Here is a 21,068-nt window from a genome sequence, read left to right on the forward strand (position 1 = left end):
AGTAGCAAAGACTGGGACATAGGGATTATGGAATTATAATCGCTGTCATTGATTTGGTCAATAAGGACACACGAGCATATCAGCATTTCTTTTTTTTATCAAAATAAAACTCCTAGTTTTGGAAAACAGTTTTGTTAGATTTGAATCAAAAGTCTGGTCTCACTCAAGGGAGACTTCCTTATTTTGAATTAGCATTATGGACCCAGCCCTGCAACTGGATAAACGTAGAACCTTATGCTCTCATGGGGCCACACTGAGGCATAGTCTACCTGCATGGATCCCATTGCAGGATCAGGGTCTTAGTATCTGTCTGTCTGTCTCTCATGATAAAGAATTTTGTTGTTTTAGGTTTCAATGAGATATTTAAAGTCGTTCTCATTTTTAACATAAATCCTATGCATTTATCTTTTTCTAGCTTGAGCTTTGAATTTAATCAGTAATGAAATACCACCATGTCAAATGTTCTAATTCCTCTCTGAGTAAAACCTGTTTTTCTAAGACTGGCATTTTGAAGACTAAGGATTTAGGCTTCTCAGTACACTAAAACTTTCAGAGCACCCTTTCAGCAATCCCTTAGTTCAGGAATTGTAAGGTAGAGTTAGAGGAATTCTTTAGTCTTTTTTTCTTACATGCTATCTCTTATGCTTGGAACTTCCTCATCCTATTTGTATGAAAATTGACTGCTCTCTTAAAATATTTCCTTAAAACACACTTATTTCCTGAAGTCTTTCAAGGATAATCTAGAAAGTAGGTAATATTTCTATAGTTTTTTTGTTTTGTGTTTTAAATCTGTATTGCTTTGTTTCTGGATTTTGAGCTATTTGTTTGGTGCATTATGTACTTCAATTTATGTAATTTAGGGCCTGATTCTCCAAACTCCTATTGAGTTCAATTGGAGTTTTGGATGTGCAAGCAATGCAGGAACTGTAAATTCACCTTGGCCCAAGGACCACATCTATCTTTTAAAATTTGGCTTTAAATTAGGCACTTAGAGCCCTGATTCCGCTATAAGTTTGTGCTGGTGAAATCCTCTTGTGCAACTGAGGGAGACTGGCCAAAGTGTCTCATTTTTGTTCTTTAAAGCTTGGGCTCCTATGATTGTGAGAAACTGTTTCCATTTTAAAACATGTAAGTTTCTAACTCTCCTGCTTTGAGAGAAAAGCTTTAAACTGTGAACCCTAAAGGCTCAAAAACCTGTTATTTTTACATTTATTTCTAATATCTCATGATTTTGACGGGCTTGACTCTGAATGTTTGGTGTTGACAATATCCTGCATCAGGGTTTGCAGACTCCGCACCTTAAGCACTTAAATAAGAATAGCGTCAGCGGGCTACTGGACAATTTTAGATACTAAAATAAATTAAATAAGCGAGGCCTTGGCTTTGTGCATGTGTTTGATTATGACCTAGAAGGGGTTGGCAGGATCCTCGGCACAGGATTCAGTAATTGCCCCCTCAGTCTTTAAAGCTCATTCATTTTATGTAGTTCAACCACCCACACCCCACCTTTCCCCCCACCAAGCGGCAGCCTCCTGAGCTGATAAGGGGGGAGCGGCAAAGCCTTAGATATTTACCAGCACAGCCCTTGTGCGGCCATTTTATCATCCAGGGGATAGGGAAATTAGAGTCCCTTTCCCTGGAGGCTGTGGGCTGCACGCCCTGGGGTTAGGGTAGGGGCTGTGCGGCGGGGCTGAAGGATGACTAGTTAAGTCCCCGGGAGGAGAAAAAGGCAGCAGCAGGGTTCCTCGCTCCTGCAGCGGGGATATGTGCGGGACCCGCAGGGAGAGGCTGAGTCAGGCCCCCTCATTCCCCAGCCGAGGTGGCAGCACGCTGCTGCCAGGCCAGGCCTGGGCTGGAACCACTGAGGGCTGCCGGTGGCGGACACAATAAGGGAACGAGCCGACGCGCTGCTTCTTCCTCCCGCAAGCGGGCCGGAACAGGCAGGGAGCGGGGCGGGGGAGCGTCGCTCGGTCGGTTGCTGCGGTGCCCTGGGGAAGCCGGGGGAAGGGGCTCGGGGCTGGGTTGCTGTGTGGAAGGCAGAGCGCGCGGGCCGGGCGAAGGGCCTGGGCCCCGCCGGCGGTGCCTGGGCGAGCAACGCGGGCATGGAGTGAGGGGAGCAGCGGCAGGAGGAAGATGGCCGGTGGCGGCGGCGGCTGCAGGGACAGCTTGTTTCTGGAAGGTGCGTGTGTGGCTGAGTGGGGAAATGTAGCACACGGGCGGCTCCTTCCTCCTGGCAACCAGCCGGCAAAGGGGCACGGCACGGACCGGAGGACATGTGGGGGGAGAGGGGGTGCGGGGGGAGGGACGCAGCGAGAGGTGGCCTGGTGTTGGGGGAAGGGTGAAGGTTTGTCGGGGGGGGGGGGCGAGGCAGTGGGGGGGGGGCAGGACCGTGGGAGAGACTTTATCCAGGGCTGGCACAGGGTGGCTCGTTGGCCTGGGATTAGCGACGTCCGGTATGGAGGGGCGGCTTGCGGGAGTCTGAGGTGGGAGGTTAATGGTCAGGTGGGGCTTGATGCAGAGCGGGGTCTCCGCTCGCTGCTCTCAGCCGCTCGGGCCCCCGGCCTCCGCTGGTTTCTTCTCCTTCTTCTTCTAATGTTGTAAAAGGCCGATCTGAAGAGTTGGGGAAGTGGGGGCTGTGATATGGCCAGAGAAGACTTTTCTTCTGCTGGGGTTTCTCTCTTATGTTTGTGTCGCTGGAAAGAGGGAGCTTTGGGATTATTTTTAAAGCTTCAGGCTACTATTAGACTTAGACATAGTCTTGGTTTTTGCATCTGTCTCTAATAATAATGCAGAAATTAACTTAAACAAATTAATAAGGCTTAGAGATATTTACTCTAAACCTTCACAGTACAATTAAATATTATATTCTGTTAATCTAGCCTTGCAAAATTGCCATAAAAATTGACTAGAATAGGGGCAGTGTACCTTACCTGCCCTCTTACCATAATGATAATGAAAAATCATAGACCTAAAAATACTCTGCTTGTATGAATAGAGTTTTGCATGTCTGTGATGGTTTGGGTTTTTTTTTTTTTTTTTTTTTTTGGCACAGCATATTTTGCAGCATGTATATTGTATAAAGCATGTACTGTACAGGATTTCTCTTAGTTTTTTGGGTTGTTGTATTTTAGCGGTTTGCATAGAGCAGAAATGTTGCCTTTCTGTGTGAATGAATACTTACTTTAGGACATCAGCATTTCAGATGAATTTTTTAAAGACCTATTTCTTAGCCAACTATTGCAGAAATTTTTTTTAAGCATATGGTGGTGAAATAATGGTACCTATTCCACTCTTCCCCCCTCCCCCCATCTGACCATGATACTACCATAAGAATGACAGGTGTGGGGACAACCATATGATGATCACTAGTTTTGTGTGTGTTCAGTGGGTGGTATGCCACTCCTGTATGTTATACAGGTGGCAAGCAAAAATAAGTAGCATGTATAATATTTCAAATATTATAAATCCTGGGGGGCTCCCTTTCTAACAGCAGTGGCAGATTAGCTAGCGTGCATTACAGTGCCAAAATATTCGGTAGTCCTATGATCGGTGGACAAAATAGGTCATTAATTTAGTTACATTTATGTTGTATTCCAGATTATTTGGGAAACCCATTTATTTTACAGGTAGTGTCCAATAATGGTGATGGTCTAAGGAGTCAAAAGATGTTAACAGAGACTATTATGAGCTCTGTGTGAAGGAAAGTTTATGCAGGCAATGGTGCTAGGAAAAAGGAGTTAATTCTCCTGAGCGCACAATGTCAGAGTTGCAGCCTATTAAAATAGCAGAATAGGCCTGTAACTGGATTATGGTGGGTTTTAATGTTAAACAAAAACATGAAGTTTTGCAAATCAGGTACCATGACTACTATATGTGAAAGTAAAAGCACAGGTGATGCAGATCTTTGTTTTTAGCAGCCAATGATATGGAATGGATGAGCACTTCAAATTGGCCTTTAGCGTTAGACCTATCATTGTCTAGAGTTCTGACTTTGGACAATAACAAAAGCAGAGGGTTGGGACAATGGTAAGAGAAGTGTGAGGTAGACAAAAATAGGAGTGAAGGTGTAGTATAGACAAGGAAGTGAAGTAACGTGTGTTGCTGAACCATGATTTGAAATCTGTAACTAAACTGAGTAGAGACTGAAGTTCTTGATGTTTTAATTATGTCTTAAAACATCTTTCGATTAATATAAAAACCCTAAAACAAACCAACAACAACAAAAAAAGTAAGGAATTCATCTATTAGGTTACTCCTTAAAAAAATATATATATATTAGTGGGCAGAGTTTTGAGAATTGTTGTTCCCCTCCCTGTCCCATATCAATCTTTTGGGGAAACAAATGAGGTAGGAAGTGTGTGTAGGTGTAGCAACTGTCTGTTAATTCTGGCCTCATAATTAAATTGAGATAATGAGATCAAAGGTGGACAATATTTTTTTTTTCTTCTTTAAGTTAATGCGCATATTTAATAGCTGTGTTTGGCTTATAGTAACAATCTATCAATCAGACTATAAAAAAGGTAAAATATACAGTACAGAAGGAAAACTATTAAATTGTAAGCATGACAGTTTTATAGGTTTAGTATTTTTTGGGATCTCCATTGAGACATTTTTGTTTTCTTTCATTTGGTATAATAAAGATTCAATTAAAATGTCTGTCATTGTCTTAACAGTTAATATTCCTCTTTTTATATTGAAATTATCCTATCAAAAATAGGATGGTTGATGTAAGGAAAAACATTCCCTGACGGTTGTATATATTGCCTGTCCTGTTGTGCAGTGTGGTGATTCATAAGGTCATTCAGTTTTTGTCCATTTTCACCTATATAACATGGTGTGTCATCACTTAAAAAAATGTAGATTTGTCTTCTTGGAAATGCAAGAATGATTTAGAATTTCTGTGCTTGACTGTTTGACACTATGTTTGATATGATAATGTAAATAATGTAGAGCATTGATTAACCTGGCTCAGAGCTGAGCTTTCCTTCTTGACTTTCAGCTCTAGTGGCTGTCAAAATACAGGTGGTACGGGGGAAAGACATTTATCTGTGTGATGCCAGTGGCCAAAGAGCTAACGTGATCCGTGGATGTATAAACAGGGAAATCTTGAGTAAAAATAGGGAAGTTATATTATCTTTGTATTTGGCACTGGTGCCACTACTATTGGAATACTGTGTCCAGTTTTGGTGTCCAAAATACAAAAAAGATATTGATAAATTGGAGATGGTTCAGAAAAGAGCCACAAGAATGATTAAAGGATTAGAAAACATGCCTTATAGTGATTGAGCTCCTTGAGTCGCTATTTATCTCCCAAAGAGAAGGTTAAGGGGTGACTTGATCACAGTTTATAACTACTTACATGAACAGAAATTTGGTTGAGTGCTCTTCAGTCTAGCAGACAAAGGTATAAGAAATTTCAGTGGGTGGAAGTGAAGGTAGACAAATTCAGATTGGAAATAAGGTGAGGAAATAACGAGGGTGGTTAACCATTGGAAAAACTTACCAAGGATTGTGGTGGAGTCTCCGTCACTGAAAATTTTTAAATCAAAATTGGATGTTCTTCTAAAAGATATTCTAGTTCAAAGAGCAATTAATTCAGGGAAGTCCTGTGGCCTTTGTTACACAGACTAGATGATCACAATGGTCCCTTCTGGCCTTGGAATCTATAAAGCTTATGCTTTTAAAGGTAATTTGCAAATGGAATTAACAGTTTTTTTAAATAGCATTAGTATGTGCAGAATGCAGACTAATGAAAGCTTTCAACACATTAACTGAAAATTCTAGGCCAAATTGTCACTTCCATGATAACATGTTGCAACAGGACAAGGAAAATCTAAGTTCCAAATTATGTAACTTCCTTAGGCCACGTCTACACTACCCGCCGGATTGCTGGGTCATGATCCATCTATCGGGGAATCGATTTACCGCGTCTAGTGTAGACAAGATAAATCGATCCCTGGTCGCTCTGCTGTCGACTCCGGAACTCCACCAGGGTGAGAGGCGGAAGCAGAGTCGATGGGGGAGCGGTGGCCATCGATCCCGTGGTGTGAGGACGCAAAATAAGTGATTCTAAGTCGATCTAAGATACGTTGACTTCAGCTACGCTATTCTCACAGCTGAAGTTGTGTATCTTAGATCGATTTCCCCCCCCAGTGTAGATCAGGCCTTACAGTTTATCACTGGAGGAACAGAGGCCAGAGTTCTTGCCATATGCTCACGTTTTAAAAGAGCACTGAGCTTCAAACTCTCCTTAACTCAGAAGCCTGGAGGGGGGCGGGGGAATGATCCCAGTTAGTCTACAGAGGACCAAAAAATTCACAGAGGCTCAGTGTCTCTGTGAATTCTTTGTTTCCAGTGGCAGCGCAGTTATCTCAGGAACTTATGCTTCATGGGATCCCTGGTGATGGCTGTCCCAACTCACTTGCCTTTACTGAGAGATTGGAAGTTGCATGGGGAAGCTGCACAAGATCTTGCCAAGATCATTGTGTTACATGGAAAATCCCATCTGGTTGGGAGACTCGTTATTTGTAGCTGAAAGTGGTCAATCTCCAGCAGTATCCATTCATTACTCGAGCCATAATGTGGTGAGATGTTGTGGAAAGGTTTACTCGGAGTTGGGGTAGGGAAAATTATTCTCAGTCCCTCCTCCCTACAATAGAAATGGGGCAATTCCCACTGTTCATTTTTTCTGCAAACGTAGGAACAATGGTTATGATTTGGCCCCTCATATTTAATTTAGCTGCAAGGGGAATGTTTGTGCTGCTGTATGTCTCCTCCAGTCTCAATTTGAAACTTTCACAGTATTGTGGTAACGTGTATCAGATACATTTGAAGCACTCTGAAATGCACACTGTCTGACTAGTAGACTTTTTTTTTTTTTACTTTTCTTTTATCTCAGTCTCCTGGCTACTACAAGAATGTGCTGGGAGTCCCTGTCCCTTCCCAAGCTTCTTTTTTAGAGCTGCTTCATGGGAATTTTTCCAAAGATGATCTCTCAGCTGGTGAGCGCTTCCTAAGCAGCCACAGAATGAAATAGATTCCTATTAATATCATGCTCACCACAGATTTCTGACTAACGATAAGGATGACAACACTGGCTCTTAGCAGCAGCAGAAGCTTTGGACTTGTCTGCGGGAGGACTCTGGAAGACAGCACTTTATACTCAGTTCACATTTGGAGAATTCTTTGCAAAAGCAAGTATGGTAGAATAGTGGGTTTTTTTTTTTTTTTTTTTAAAGAAATTTAGATTCTGTAGAAGCTGATGATATTTGTGTGGGAAAGTATCCTTTTTGCCCTGGGAGGTTAGATTTTTTTTCAAACTCTCACCATTGGAGGTAGGGGAGATGGTGGTAGTGGGAGTTTTATTTGGGGTGGGATATGTGAGTAGTGTAGGATAAAGTGGAAAGAAGGAGGAGAGAGTGAAGCTTTTATGCACATGGAGAATTTTAAGTACTCTGCCTTCCCTTGACCCCCTCTGACCTTTTCTAAGCAAGCAAATAAAGGTTTGGTTTTATTTTAAACAAAGTTAGCCAATTCCATTTGTCACGCTACTTATAACCTAGTGTATATGCAGTTTAAATGTGGGTAACTAGTGGGGGTTAAATTGATTTTGGATTGTAGGGAAATAGGCTTTTTTAAATCTAGGTAAGGCCTGTGTTTTCTCAACTTTCAGATGCACATCTGCACCCCTTTCCATGTCTCTTTCACACTGCCCTATTTTATACTCGGATTAATGCTCTATCATATCCCCTTCATGTCCATGAATGTTCTGTCCCCTCCTCTTGCCTCCCTCAGCATTAGTCTCCCATTCTGAGAATCGGGAGCCTTGCTCCCTTCCACAGTTTCATGTGCTTCCTGGTCCTCTACCCCTTTCAAGCCCCAGCTTGCCAGTCCTTTTCTTTTCATGGTCCTCTGATCCACTGCACTTTCCCCTGATTGCCTTTTCAGTGTGTGCATTTCATCTGTTTCCTGGAATCATTTAAGAAGTGGGTCAGTTTCTATTAATAAAGACTGCTTTTCATACAGTTTAAAAAAAACAAAACCCAAAATCAACATCATCAAACCTGAAAGCCACTTCTCAGTAAGAAACAAATCTGGATAATATTTTCAGACTTTACAAAAGTGAACAGCTAATATTTCAAACTCTGTCTTATTTGCCAGTCTTCCCCAGGATGAAATGTATTATGCAAAACTTCAGGGTGATGGGGTTTGTTTTAGGGTACTATGGGAGGCGTTTAAAATCAAATCTAAAAAGGAGCTAGCTTCAGCCTTAACTATGGAGTGGATGATGCTGTTCCACGATAATGGACAATGCAATAATTGGTGGTATTCTCTAAAATTCAATAATTTTAAGGAAAAATTCTGTTCCGTATTATCTCCATGGGGAGAAAGGGTTTTATTTAGGGCTACCGATTAATCGCCATTAACTCACGTGATTAACTCAAAATTAATCATGATTAATTGCAGTTTTAATTGCACTGTTAAACAATAGAATACCAATTAAAATGTATTAAATATTTTGGATGTTTTTCTACATTTTCATATATATTCTGTGTTGTAAATTGCAATCAAAGTGTATATTTTTATTATAAAACTTTGCACTGTAAATGAGAAACAAGAAATAGTATTTTTCAATTCACCTTACACGAGTACTGTAGTTGTCGTAAAAAAAAATTCTACATTTGTAAAGTGCACTTTTGTTTCGTTACATAACTTCACTCAAAACCAAAACAATGTAAAACTTCAGAGCCTCCAATTCCATTCAGTCCTACTTCTTGTTCAACCAGTCGCTAAGACAAACAAGTTTGTTAACATTTACAGGATATAATACTGCCCTCTTCTTATTTACAATGTCACCAGAAAGTGAGAACAGGCCTTTGTATGGCACTTTTGTAGCTGGCATTTAAAGGTATTTATGTACTACATATGCTAAACATTCATATGCCTCTGTGCTTTGGCCATCATTCCAGAGGACATGCTTCCATGCTGATGATGCTCATTTAAAAAAAAATGTTAATTAAATTTGTGACACAATTCTCCCCCAAGGAGTTCAATGTCCCTTGCTCTGTTTTACCCCCATTATGCTATATATTTCATGTTATGGCAGTCTCGGATGGTGACCCAGCACATTTTCTTCATTTTAAGAACACTTTCACTACAGATTTCACAAAACGCAAAGAAGATACCAATGTGAGATTTCTAAAGATAGCTACAGCACTTGACCCCAGGTTTAAGAATCTGAAGTACCATCCAAAATCTGAGAGGGACGAGTTGTGGAGCATGCTTTCAGAAGTCTAAAAAGAGCAACGCTCCGCTGCAAAAACTACAGAACCCGAACCACCAAAAATGAAAATCAACCTTCTGCTGGTGGCATCTGACTCAAGATGATGAAAATGAACATGCATTGTTCCGTACCGCTTTGGATTGTTATCGAGCAGAACCTGTCATCAGCATGGACGCATGTCCCCTGGAATGGTGGTTGAAGGATGAAGGGACATATGAATATTCAGTGCATCTGGCACGTAAATATCTTGCGACACTGGCTACAACAGTGCGCTGGGAATGCCTGTTCTCACTTTCAGGTGACGTTGTAAACAAGAAGCGGGCAGCATTATCTCCTGCAAATGTAAACAAACTTGTTTGTCTGAGCTACTGGCTGAACAAGAATTAGGACTCAGTGGATTTGTAGGCTCTAAAATTTTACATTGGTTTTACTTTTGAGTGCAGTTTTTTGTACATAATTCTACATTTGTAAGTTCAACTTTCATGATAAAGAGATTGCACTACAGTACTTGTATTAGGTGAACTGAAAAATACTATTTATTATTAACAGTGCAAATACTTGTGCTCACTTTATATTTATTTTTGATTATTGTATACTTTATATTCTGTTGTAATTTTAATCAATATATTTTAAAATGTAGATATCATCCCAAAATATTTAAATAAATGATATTCTATTATTGTTTAATCATGCGATTAATCGTAATTAATTGTTTCAATTGCTTGACAGCCCTAGTTTTGTTGCTTGTGAGGTACAGGATTCTGGGAGCGTGTCCACAATCCCTTTGAACACATTGTGTTCCAAGTGGGATTTCTGAACCCAAAGGTCTTTTTTGTAAAGAGGGCTAATGGATTGTAAGGAAATGGATCCTGATTGACTGAAACCACAACACACTATGTATCCCCATGTATGGATGGGTGAAGAGGGCCCCAGAAGACATTGCCAGGGTTTCTTTTTAGGAAGCTCTGGAAGGTGTTGAAAATTGAGCCTTAACTATGGAGTGGCTAGTCCTGTTCCCCAGTAGCAGAATATGCTGTCCTATGGATGCAGGAGTGGCTATCTCATGATTTTTTTGGTGGTGGGGGGTCTTAACTTAAGATTTTTGAATGCTTGGTGTTGGCAATTACACACTAGCTTTTCTAGAGGGAGGGATGGTTCTGAAATCCAACTGTTTCTAGGTAGCAACCTCCCTCCCCCACCTTATTTAACAGTATTTCAGTGACATTCTTACACCTGTTAGCATGATGTGCCAAATATTTTAACAGACTAGTGCATAGTCTGATAAGGATGAAACAACATGAACATTTTGCAAGTGTTCTGAATATAAAGACATCAGATAACATTGTAGTCAGCCAGCTGAAATATTCTGAATATATTGTTTCCTCTTGTTTCACACATAAGTGTGGAACACATCATGGATTGCTAGAAAGAGGCGTTATAGCTGTCAACAGTGTTGGCTCTTGCTACATATGTGACCTCTTTCTATATTAGTTGATCAGTGTCTATACTCTCACACAATACCTGCTGTTCAAAGTTTCAGCTGTTATACCTGAAGTCAACAGATGATCATGCTTTTTTGTGGTAGGTCCTAAAATGTGAAATTAATTACCTTACACTAAAAGACATCTTGTTTTTTCTCTTCAAAGCTCTTTCTAAAAAAAGCAACAGTTTAATAATGACCGTGTTTAGACCCATGTTTATCACCTTCCCTTTTAAAAATTGGACTTTTTTTTCCATTTATATGTGTTTTATTTTGTGTATGGAAATGTCTTTATTACATTTGTTGAATTCTTTCATACAATGGCCAAACCCCTTCACGTGCCCTGCAAAAATTGTTTGACTACCTTTGCTACTTTTTTGAATCCAGCACTATCTAAATAAAATAATTATTTTTATACCATAGTTGTTTGTGATAAGTCAGCATTGTGTTTTATAATTTTTAAAAGCAATATATTTTTGTTGAATGTGAATAAGGGAAAATGTAAAACAAACACCCTCACATTATTTTTGATTAGTTCAGACAACGTGATGTGTACGTTAATGTAAGGAAAAACTGAAGTAATTTATTAATAGTATATTCTAAACTTGTCTTTTACGGACCAGTCCATTCCAGTAGCAGGGACCACCATTCTTAAATGTATAAACTACAAATACATCCTTACTCCTTGAAGAAAGACTGGGACAGAGATATCATAAATAAATCTAATAAGAAATCTAGAAGATTTACATTGATCCTTTGGTGTAACTACTACCCTAGTCTTTGACAGTTGCTTGCAAGACTATCTATTGATGTGTCCAATAAATAACTAGATGGTTGGTTCTGTCTACACTGGATTGATAAACTGATTGTATATTGCTGTGATTCTGGGTGAATTAATAAATTGTTGATTGGTTAAGAATAATCAAGTGTCCTGATTTAAAAAGAATATTGTTTAAGTTAAAAGTTGACCTGAAAATAATCTAGTGTTGAATTAGTAAGCTAATGTTTCATGGACTCAATAAAAGGGGTTATCCTAGTAAATTCCATTCTGATATTGGCTATAACACTTATCCAACTGGTAAATCTGATTTGTTAGATTTCAGCTTTAAAATCTGTCCCCTTTGCAAATTTGTAAAATTGACTACATTTTCACAACATTTGGTTATTCTACACGGGGCACTGAAACTTTTACGGGTTCAGGACATTATTGAAAAATCCACATCCTGTTTCTACTTCAGATTTTTTGTTGTTGATATTCCCCAGAAGAGGTGGTGGTTGTCTTTGACTTGTGTAGACTGTACTGGGCCAGACAGAACATAAATACCTACAGAGTTCAGTCTAAGTATAGGCCTTAAAACTTTTGGGATAAAGAAATTAAGACAAAGTGATTTAGGAGGGAATTGCTAGAAACTCCAACCACTGCAAAAAAGGAGGGGAAGGGGGGAGGAGGAATTTAAACCATTCACTCAAACTTTTTTTCTCTCTAAAGCCAACTGCATCTAAGCCTCCAACTGTATCTAAGGGTATATCTACACTGCAATTAAAAACCTGCAGCTGGCCCTTGCCAGCTGGCTTGGGCTCACAGAAAATTGCCGTGTTTATGGTTGGGCACAGAGTGAAAGGGTCCCAGAGCTCATGCTGCAGCCCGAGCCTGAATGTCTAAAGTTAAACCACAATTAAACAGCCCTTAGCCTAAGTCAGCTGGCACAGGCCAGCTGTGGGGTTTTTAAATGCAGTGTAGACATACCCTTGGTGACTGTTGCTGAGCTAATGAACATTAATGCTTCTAGGATACTGTAAAGGCTGATTTCAAACATTTAGACGGAGATTTTAAAACCTTTCTCTCCACACCTTGTATATCTCCCAGATCCTTGAGAGTGATAATTACTATTTTAGAATTAATTTGGTCTGTTTTGTGTGATTTTTGTTTTGTTCATTTCAGTTTCTCTTTTTTGACTGGTTTCTGCCTTATAGTCAAACCAGGGAATGTACTGAATTGTCTAGATATGAAGCTGCCTGAATAGGAGCAGGAAGGCCTTTAGTGATCTCTCTTGCTGTTTTAATTTTATCTGGACGTATTTTGTTTAATAATAAACCAATTATTTGTTATGGTTTGTGTGCCCTGTGGGTAAATAGGACAAACTTACTTGCCTGTGACAAGTCAGAAGCCAGCATGTGAGAGAGTGATTGATTGATTGATTGATTATTCCTTTATCCACAATTGTTTTCTTCCCATTTTTATAGTAGGGTATAGAAAGTAACAGCTCGCTATATATTTAATTTGCCACCCTCTCCCCCCCGCCCCCCCTTTATGGTAAGATATAGTGTTCTACATTTTTGTTGATATCCCAGCACCTGGATTTAATTTAACAGCAAACTAGTGAGGTTTGGTAAATGTTCTCTGCAACAGATTCAGCAATATAAGTCTCTGCTGTGGAAGGAGATATATTTACCTTGCTACACCAATGCCTGTGGCGTAAATGTTTTTTGTATTGTTCAGTCTGCCTACATGGCATTGGGGGGAAGTGCCAGATAGCAGGATCCACCCTCTCAGAGCTAGAGCCTAATACAAAACAGAATATAGAATGGTTAGTGGGTAGTGGATTGCTATAGAAGGAGGGTCTGAGAATAAGTAACTCTTTTTTTAGGAGATTTTTGGAGCATGACTGTTTGTAAGTTAAAAGAAAATTTAGTGTATTGATGAAATCAATTGTTGGTTGAAGCAATTTTTTGTTCTAGATAAGATGTCAAAAATGGTACTCTGGTGACTGTCCCTATGACATATAAGAGTATTTCATTGTTACGTTGAATTAACTATACACGAAAATTGAGTTAGTGCATTTTATGGTAAAATGATGAATGTTGGTGTCTTATAATTAAACCGCCCAGCAGTAACTAGTGACATGCCAGTACTGGGGCGGTGGGGGGAGGGAGGAGTGAAATACAGCTTTTGAACACGGTACCAGGAGTATTTGGGGGGGGGAGGGATGATCTCTAGTGACACAAAGTTGTTTGGCTTGTAAAAGGTGTTTCAAGATTCATAACTACTGATATTTCTGTTGTTAATATGGTAGTTCTAAATGCTGTGTCTATCTGTCTTACCCGGTGTAGGGTTAATTTAGCAAAACATAAATATCCTGCTCTAAGGCAGGGTCAGGCAGAAAAGATATGCAAGAGCAGGAGCAACCATGCTGGGGCTCATTGCTGCAACTGTATTTATAATTTCTGTGGCATATTTCTAAATGAAACAACCAACTTGTCACTGAAATTCCAGCAGAGGCAAGCACTGTGGGCTCTCTTTCATCACATCTTGGTAACAGATGATGTTCAGGTCTCTCTGGAGGCAGTTGAGGGACACTTTGCTATTAGGAATAGACTTCCAAGCCCTTACTGTCCAAACTTTTATGACTGTATGGCAGTGGTTTTCAACCTGCAGGCCGCTTGCAGCCTAGTTAGCACACAGCTGTGGCCCAGCTCTGTGCTTAAAAAAAATTCAAAGATTGCCACACCGATTGGCTCACTCTTTGGTCCCAGCAAGGGTGGAGTCAGGGCCACCTGAGGAGGAGATGGCACCATGGAGCCCTGCTGGTGCTTTCCCTTTTGGTGGAGGAGGAGCTCAGCTGGTATCTGTCCAGCTAGCAGCCTGCTGCTTTCTCCCTCCCTGTGCTTCACGAATACACTGAGAGTGCTCCCTCCTCGCTTCTGGGCATCTGTGCCAGAGGCATCTGGAGAAATGGGCAGGGGGCATGTGTGTCGTTCCCCTCCCCCCCCCCCCCCCAGCTATGTGTCATTTCTGGAGGGCAGAGGGGAATGAGCATGCTCCAGGCTGCAGTGCACCCTGGGCTGCCTGCAGCAGACATCGCCCGCCTGCCTGTCTCCTGCTGGCCATGTCTAGACCTGGAGCGTTCAGCCAGAGCCATTACAAGGCAACTTGCCTCAACGTAGCTTTGTTGTGTAGACCAGGCCTAATTATTCCTCATTCTGCCAAGTCAATGGTGTAGCTTGTACTAGGGCTTTCATTTAGATACAAAATATTTGCAAGTACACATTTCAAAAGAAGCATTTGTCATTTTAAGAATTGGAGAACCAAGAAAAGTTGAAAACATTTCCAACTATGTGTGGTTTTGTCTTTCCTCAATCAAGTTTTTAGAGGAATTATAAAGTTAACTTCAGCTAGGATATTTCTAGAATTAATTTGTGATATTTTGTTTCATATTTTCTTTTTGTTAATAATAAAAGATACCATGATTAATAATGATTATTTTGCTTGGTTTTGATCATGGTATCTCTGAAGTTATGTAAAAATACCCCTGTGACTGAACATTGGGAGCCACACACCTAAGTTGGCAGAAAGAGAAGGAATTCATGAGAGTTGGCCTACCATTTCTTGCTTCTCTACATCATACATATTTTTAGTAATGTTTAAAATACAGTTATTTGGCATCCTGTTTAAAACTACCTCTTTCAACCCCACAGCGTCCTGCGGTAGGATCCGCTTTCCCTGATTGCTTGGCTCTCAACTGGATAGAGAGTTCTAGGAAGCTTGAGTTGTCTTAGCTTTCTAAATGTCATCTACCAGAAGCATTTGCAATAATATAGGAGGATAAATTTGGTGCATGATGCAGACAGGCCCATTTGGACCACCCCTCTATTTTGCCTGTTTGACTACTTTCTCTGCTTTTCTGAATCTGCCATGTTTTAATCTTCAGGCTCTGCTACAAAGCACATCTCTAAGGACTCGGGAGAGCAAGGAAGGGAAAAGAGGGCTGGGGTTGGTGTATAATGTGGCTGGAGTTGATTTGAAGGTGTTACCTGCCCTTTTTTGTTTTTTTGAAAAAACTGCTGTCTTTTGCTTCTTTAAAAGTTGTTTTGAACTTTTCCAGGGATGTCAAAGTTGCTATTTTATATTTTTTAAAAAGAAAATCTAAATGAAAAATACTAGCAAATTAAAACACTCTTGGCAGCTCTTTTGTCTTATCATGGGTTAGGCACAAGTAGGTCAATGTCTCTGAAGCCTCGGGTCATCAGGTTCATGTGGGGTTTGACACAATACAAAGCCCCCTGTGATTTAGGGGATTAATGTGGTTATAACACTGAGTTTCTGTGAGCTTCTTGCCCTAATATTGGTCTACCTTGTTCCAGTTCTTACCCAAATAAGGTAGTACTGTGGACTTCACCCAAAATTCCTATTTAGGATTATGGGGGAGAGAAGCTTATTAAGGTTATCATCCTACCAATGTTTTCTCCATGCTTGTGTGTTCAAACTAATGAAGCACTTATCTGTATGTTGTATGTTAAAAGTTTCTTGAACTTAAAGCTGACTAAAAGCACTTAGAAGCTCCATGTTTCTAGTTTCTTTTGCCAATACTTTGCTGGGTGATGCTTTAACCAAGAGGATGTTTTCTAAATTGGTTGCATTTCTTATTGCTTTGACTTCTTAGCCAGAAATTAAGACTGTCTTAGGGTGTGGCTTCACTAAAGTGCTTACTCAGATTTTTCCCCAGACACTTCTCCACTTCTCTTAATTGGGGCTCTTAACTCAGGGTGTCCTGTCCTGAGGTATAAGCTAAAACCCAAGAGAGGCTTTAATTTGGGCTGCTAACCCACCGACTTTGCAGTGGTGACACAGGCTGTCACTCAAATGCTGACAATCCTCCAGTGTCCTCCCACAGCTCACTGAGGAAAAAAAAATCCATAGAGCTCCTCAGCATACTGCAGCACAAAGAAGCATGGAATATATACCTGGAAGTCGTATCAACACATGGGTGAGTGAAGCACCAGTAAGGACACAGTAACTTGGGTATGGTTTTGCAGTATGTCTGGGCTAACGTAGGTGCTCAGATTTAGGTTCTGGTCGCCCGGGTTAATTCTGCAGTGAAGATACCTCCTCTGTGATGTTTCCATAACACACATCTGTAAAGCAGCAAAGTTGTCTTTCCATATAGGATCTAGTCAACAGTGTTCTGTAAGTATCTTCTCTTCACCCTCCTCTCTCCCTTCCACCCCTCAAAGTTTTTCTTTTGGAATATGCCTTATTTTCCATCTAGCAAAATTTCTGCATGCCTTTTTCCCCCCCCTTCTGACTGCTTCTGCACACTTAAACATCCAACAGTAGACAACATGAAGAGGTATTTTGTTTCTCTTTTAATTAATAGAATTTAATTCTCCCGGTTGTGTTCCTGTGTATGTTACTGACTTTCTTGAGGAAGCTACTTAACTGCTATGTATCTTGAGTTTCCTTATGTTAAAGGGATAACACCTTCCCAAAAGCACTTTGCAAACAAAGCTTGCATGAAAGTTGCTTATGTGTAAAATACTATAAATTTTTCTTACATACATTTTTTTTCCTAAGTGTAGTTGTGGTGCTCTGTTTACTTCAACCTGACATTCCCAGAGTTCAATACAATAGCTTGGAAACTATGGTGCACTTTCAGTTGCTACTTTTGCAGCTACTTAAGCTAGGTTCTTAACTCGTATTTTGTACCTAACTGCCTTTCTACAGTTTCTAAAAATAGATGTGCAGTTTGATTATTGCTGTTACCGTGTATGTAATTGCACAAGCTTGGCTCTTTTGATGACGGCTGTGATGGTTCCTGCAGTTCATAAGTGGGTCTGCAATCAGCAGTCTGCAATTCAGATGCAAAAATTCACTGTACATCTCCTCCTGTTTCAAAGGCAGCATTTGCTTTGTGTCTCAAACTTTTACAGTTCCTGTGGTTCTCATAATTTGAGACCTGATATGATTAACGTCACCTGCTGATTGTTGCTCCCAAAATCTATACTAAAGTTGGTGGTCACAGAGCATCTTGTTTAAAATTACTTTTTAGCTGCTTCTCTACACCATTTTCACACGCTTCCATTTTGAGAATAAATTGTAAGAGAAGAGGAGGAAAATCCACAGGTTCTCCTATGAAACCCATAAACTTTCTTTCTGCTTGGACTGCTTAAGCATACCAGACAAATGATAATGGTCTTATAGGAACAGGGAATTGCATAGTGCCAGATCACTAGACATGCAAATGTAACTTTTTTTTCTGGATCCGGATTTAAAAAAAATATTTAAATTTTGAAGAGTAGTTATGAAAGGATTTCAGCCAGTGGGTGGTTTTCAAACTGTTCACTTATTATTTACTATTGACAGTGTGCGGTTGGCACGTAAGCAACATAATGTTGTCCCTTTTTGACCCGTATGGCTAGTCAAAGTTTGGGTACTGTAAATTGTTCTAGTTGGGAGTAGAAATTGATGGAGTGTGGTGCTTTCTGTGATGCAATCATGTTTATTTACAAGCAACGTACAAAGTTCTACTTCTCTGAATGCAGGGAGGAAACAAAAGCAAAAGGAAGTGTTTTTTTAAAAACCGGCCAAACTCGCCCCCCTGCGCGCCTCCTCCCCCCCCCCCTCGTTTTAGGCTTCTCTCAGTTTGACACTGTGCTTAGACTTCTGCTTGGATTTTTTCAGGTAGTCTCTGGTGCGCTCTAGTTCTGTGTTCTAGACAGAGACCCCTTATCCAAAACAATACTCAGAAAAAGCCCTCTGCCGACACACTCCAAACTCCTGGGTGGGGTCACATAACCCTCTAGTCTTAGGTGAAGGCTTGTGATAGATTATTTTTTACACTTAGGTTAATTGAAGGGTGTATTCACACAAATAAATGTAAATGAGATTTAATTCACCCATAATGAGGTTGCACCCAGCTCCTAACAATATTATTTCTATCCCTGACTAGAAGAGTGACACCTTATAAAACAGGAGACTAAGGGAAAATGTACTTAGAAATTATAAATATTTGAATGCATGTATTTGGATTAATCAGTATTTTTAGAAATCACCTGGTGGTCATCCATATACTTATATGTGGGATATTATACACTATTAACAGCATGCCTGATTTGTTGTGCTCATGGAAATATTCATGAGTCACTTAGGATTGGGGTCTGCAGTAAAATTATTCGTGAAGTAAAGCTGCCTTAAATGTGCTGGTTACATAAAGTCTAACTGGTTTAGTAAACAAAGGAAGTATTAAATGTAGTTAGTGAACTTACTCACCTATATATACACTTTTGGTCACTGTGGTCTGGGTTTTTAAATGTAGTGGGATTTTAAAGTACCACACTCCCATTTGAAAACAGGAGTTAGGCAGGTTGGGTAATCCTACCAGACATTGTTGTGATGCTTCCCAGGGGTACCCAGAGTTTTGAGGCACCTAACTACCACCTGCCCTTAGTGTGAGGAAGTCTTATCTGTGCCTGCTGCGGGACAGTCTCCAAACATTACTGGCCATGGCCACCACAAGCACTCCCCCTAGGTCTCTCAGTCATTCTACAGGTTAGCGACTGGCACAGTCCAAACCCTCAAGCCCTCTGAGCATCTCCTTGGAGTATCGCGCCCCTGGTCCACTAGGAACTTGTGGTATTCACAGATTCGCTGCTTCCAAAGAAACCATTCACCCCAGCTTCCTGCTTCCATATCAGACAACTGGTCCACTTAAACATATTCAATTGTTGTGTATTATTGTGCAATAAAATGTTTATTTAACAAAGCATAGAGACTGATGTAGTAGAAAATATTGGAAACGTTTACATAAACTGATAAAATGCATGCTAGAGCCTACATTTAATTAACAGGATACTCTCATGTCAAGTATTGTTCGCTCAAAATCCTTGCATCGCTTTCCAGGTAGTAAATTGGAGAACTAAACTGTGTTGACTATCAGGTGAGATCGTGGAAGACTGCATTCCCTCTACCCAAAACATTAAAACCGAAGAAATAAGAAGTTAAAGGGAAAGACTTGTTCTTTTCCACCATCATGTTGTCTCCAATGTTGAAGTTGAAAAAGTTCGTGCTCCATTGGGCTTTCACTTCTGTCTCCAACAAGTACCCAAAAAGGAATCCATTCCCCAACTGATAAATCAGTGTTAAGGCAGAACCTGCCAAATGCATGAAATATGTGACAATCAGATGCATTGATCTTTGGATATAATTGATATAAAAGCATATGAGGTTACTGTGAAAGTTTTATTTTAGAGTGAAAATTTGAAGTGTTGGGCATCCATCTAGAGATGGATGTTGAAAGTCTTAATGAAGCATTGGAGAATATGCTATCAACAGTTGTAGGCAATTTGAAGGTAGAAGGTCTTTCCCCTTAGTTCTTATTTCCCTACTTCTAATATTTTTGGGTGAATGGGGTGTGTCCTGCTGCAATCTTAAATGGCACTAAATGTAGTTTTTGTTAAATATATATTCTCAGCAGCATTGCCGTTTTCCATTGGTTATTAAGTCCTTTTTGTAATCTTGAATCTTTAAATGAGTTCTCAAATCTGTTCCGTTAGTAGTTTGTTCAGATTATTATAGACTGGGCACTAGATGGTACTGCTCTTCTCTCCCCTCCCCACTCCACCCTTTAAATATGATGTAGAGTTGTGGTGTTGGTTTTTTTTTTTTTAAACTCCTCCAGATTTCAATCCACTCCATGTCAGTCTTCACAGTGGGGAATTCCCGGATTGCATGGCAACTGGGTGCAGACCAGGTCTTTGCTTTCAGCTTGGGTTTAAGACTGCTCCTCAGGAAGAACTCTCCAGAATTCTGTCTCCAAGTGGCACATGTGACAGACTTCATGTTACCCTTGGTAGCAGAATTTTCCCAGGATTTTTAACTGAAGGTCTGTTTCTTCATTGGCTTTAAGGTTTTTCTCAAAATTGCTAAACTAGAAAGTATTGTGGCTTTCTGAAGAGGGTTTGAAGGACAGCCACTCCCTCAGAAATGACAGGCTGCAGGAAGTTGTCTCCCCACTAACGTGGGCAAGGTCCATGCCAAGAGTTGAGCAGACTGCTGTGAAACCTGGCTCCCAACTGATGTGTGGACAAGGTGCAAGCTGCATGGAATCTCCCTTCACCGAGACTAGTCTAGAATCAGTGTCATAGAACTGGAGAGAAGTTACGTGGGTTTTTTTGTTTTGTTTTTCTTTTCCTCCAACATCCATAACTCCCCCGTAGACATGGAAATCCCTATTTTCATGGCTTCCAGAGCAAGCAGGAACAGTTCATGGAAGCCTTCTGAATCTTGGGGGAAGGCAAGGTCCCCTGCCTCCCTCACCGGTAGCAACCTGGAGGAAGAAATACATGCTCACTGCCAGCACATGGGTAAGGCCTGTGACGGGATGGTTGAGAAGGCTTCAATCTGCCCTTCCTGCTGGCTGTTTTAACTCGAAGTCCTCTGTTCCTGCAAACTTTGATACCAAGCAGTCATTTGTCTCCAGTGGCTCTGGCTTACTCCTTGTTCTATGTGGTGAGCCTCTGCTTAGCTCA

General features: G+C 40.5%; 1 protein-coding gene across 4 annotated transcripts in view; it reads left to right on the plus strand.

The window, feature by feature from the left end:
* Window positions 1-1,608: 1,608 nt before the first annotated feature.
* SENP6 (SUMO specific peptidase 6) overlaps window positions 1,609-21,068 on the plus strand; it is a 164,577-nt gene continuing 145,117 nt past the window's right edge. For all 4 annotated transcript variants that reach the window (XM_077812718.1, XM_077812712.1, XM_077812714.1 and 1 more), the window contains exon 1: window positions 1,609-2,179. In XM_077812718.1, coding sequence (XP_077668844.1) covers window positions 2,134-2,179 — 46 coding nt within the window. In that variant the 5' untranslated portion in view covers window positions 1,609-2,133. The remainder of the gene's footprint in view (window positions 2,180-21,068) is intronic.

This window comes from Eretmochelys imbricata, chromosome 3, assembly GCF_965152235.1.
Source record: "Eretmochelys imbricata isolate rEreImb1 chromosome 3, rEreImb1.hap1, whole genome shotgun sequence".
NCBI classification, from domain to species: domain Eukaryota; kingdom Metazoa; phylum Chordata; order Testudines; family Cheloniidae; genus Eretmochelys; species Eretmochelys imbricata.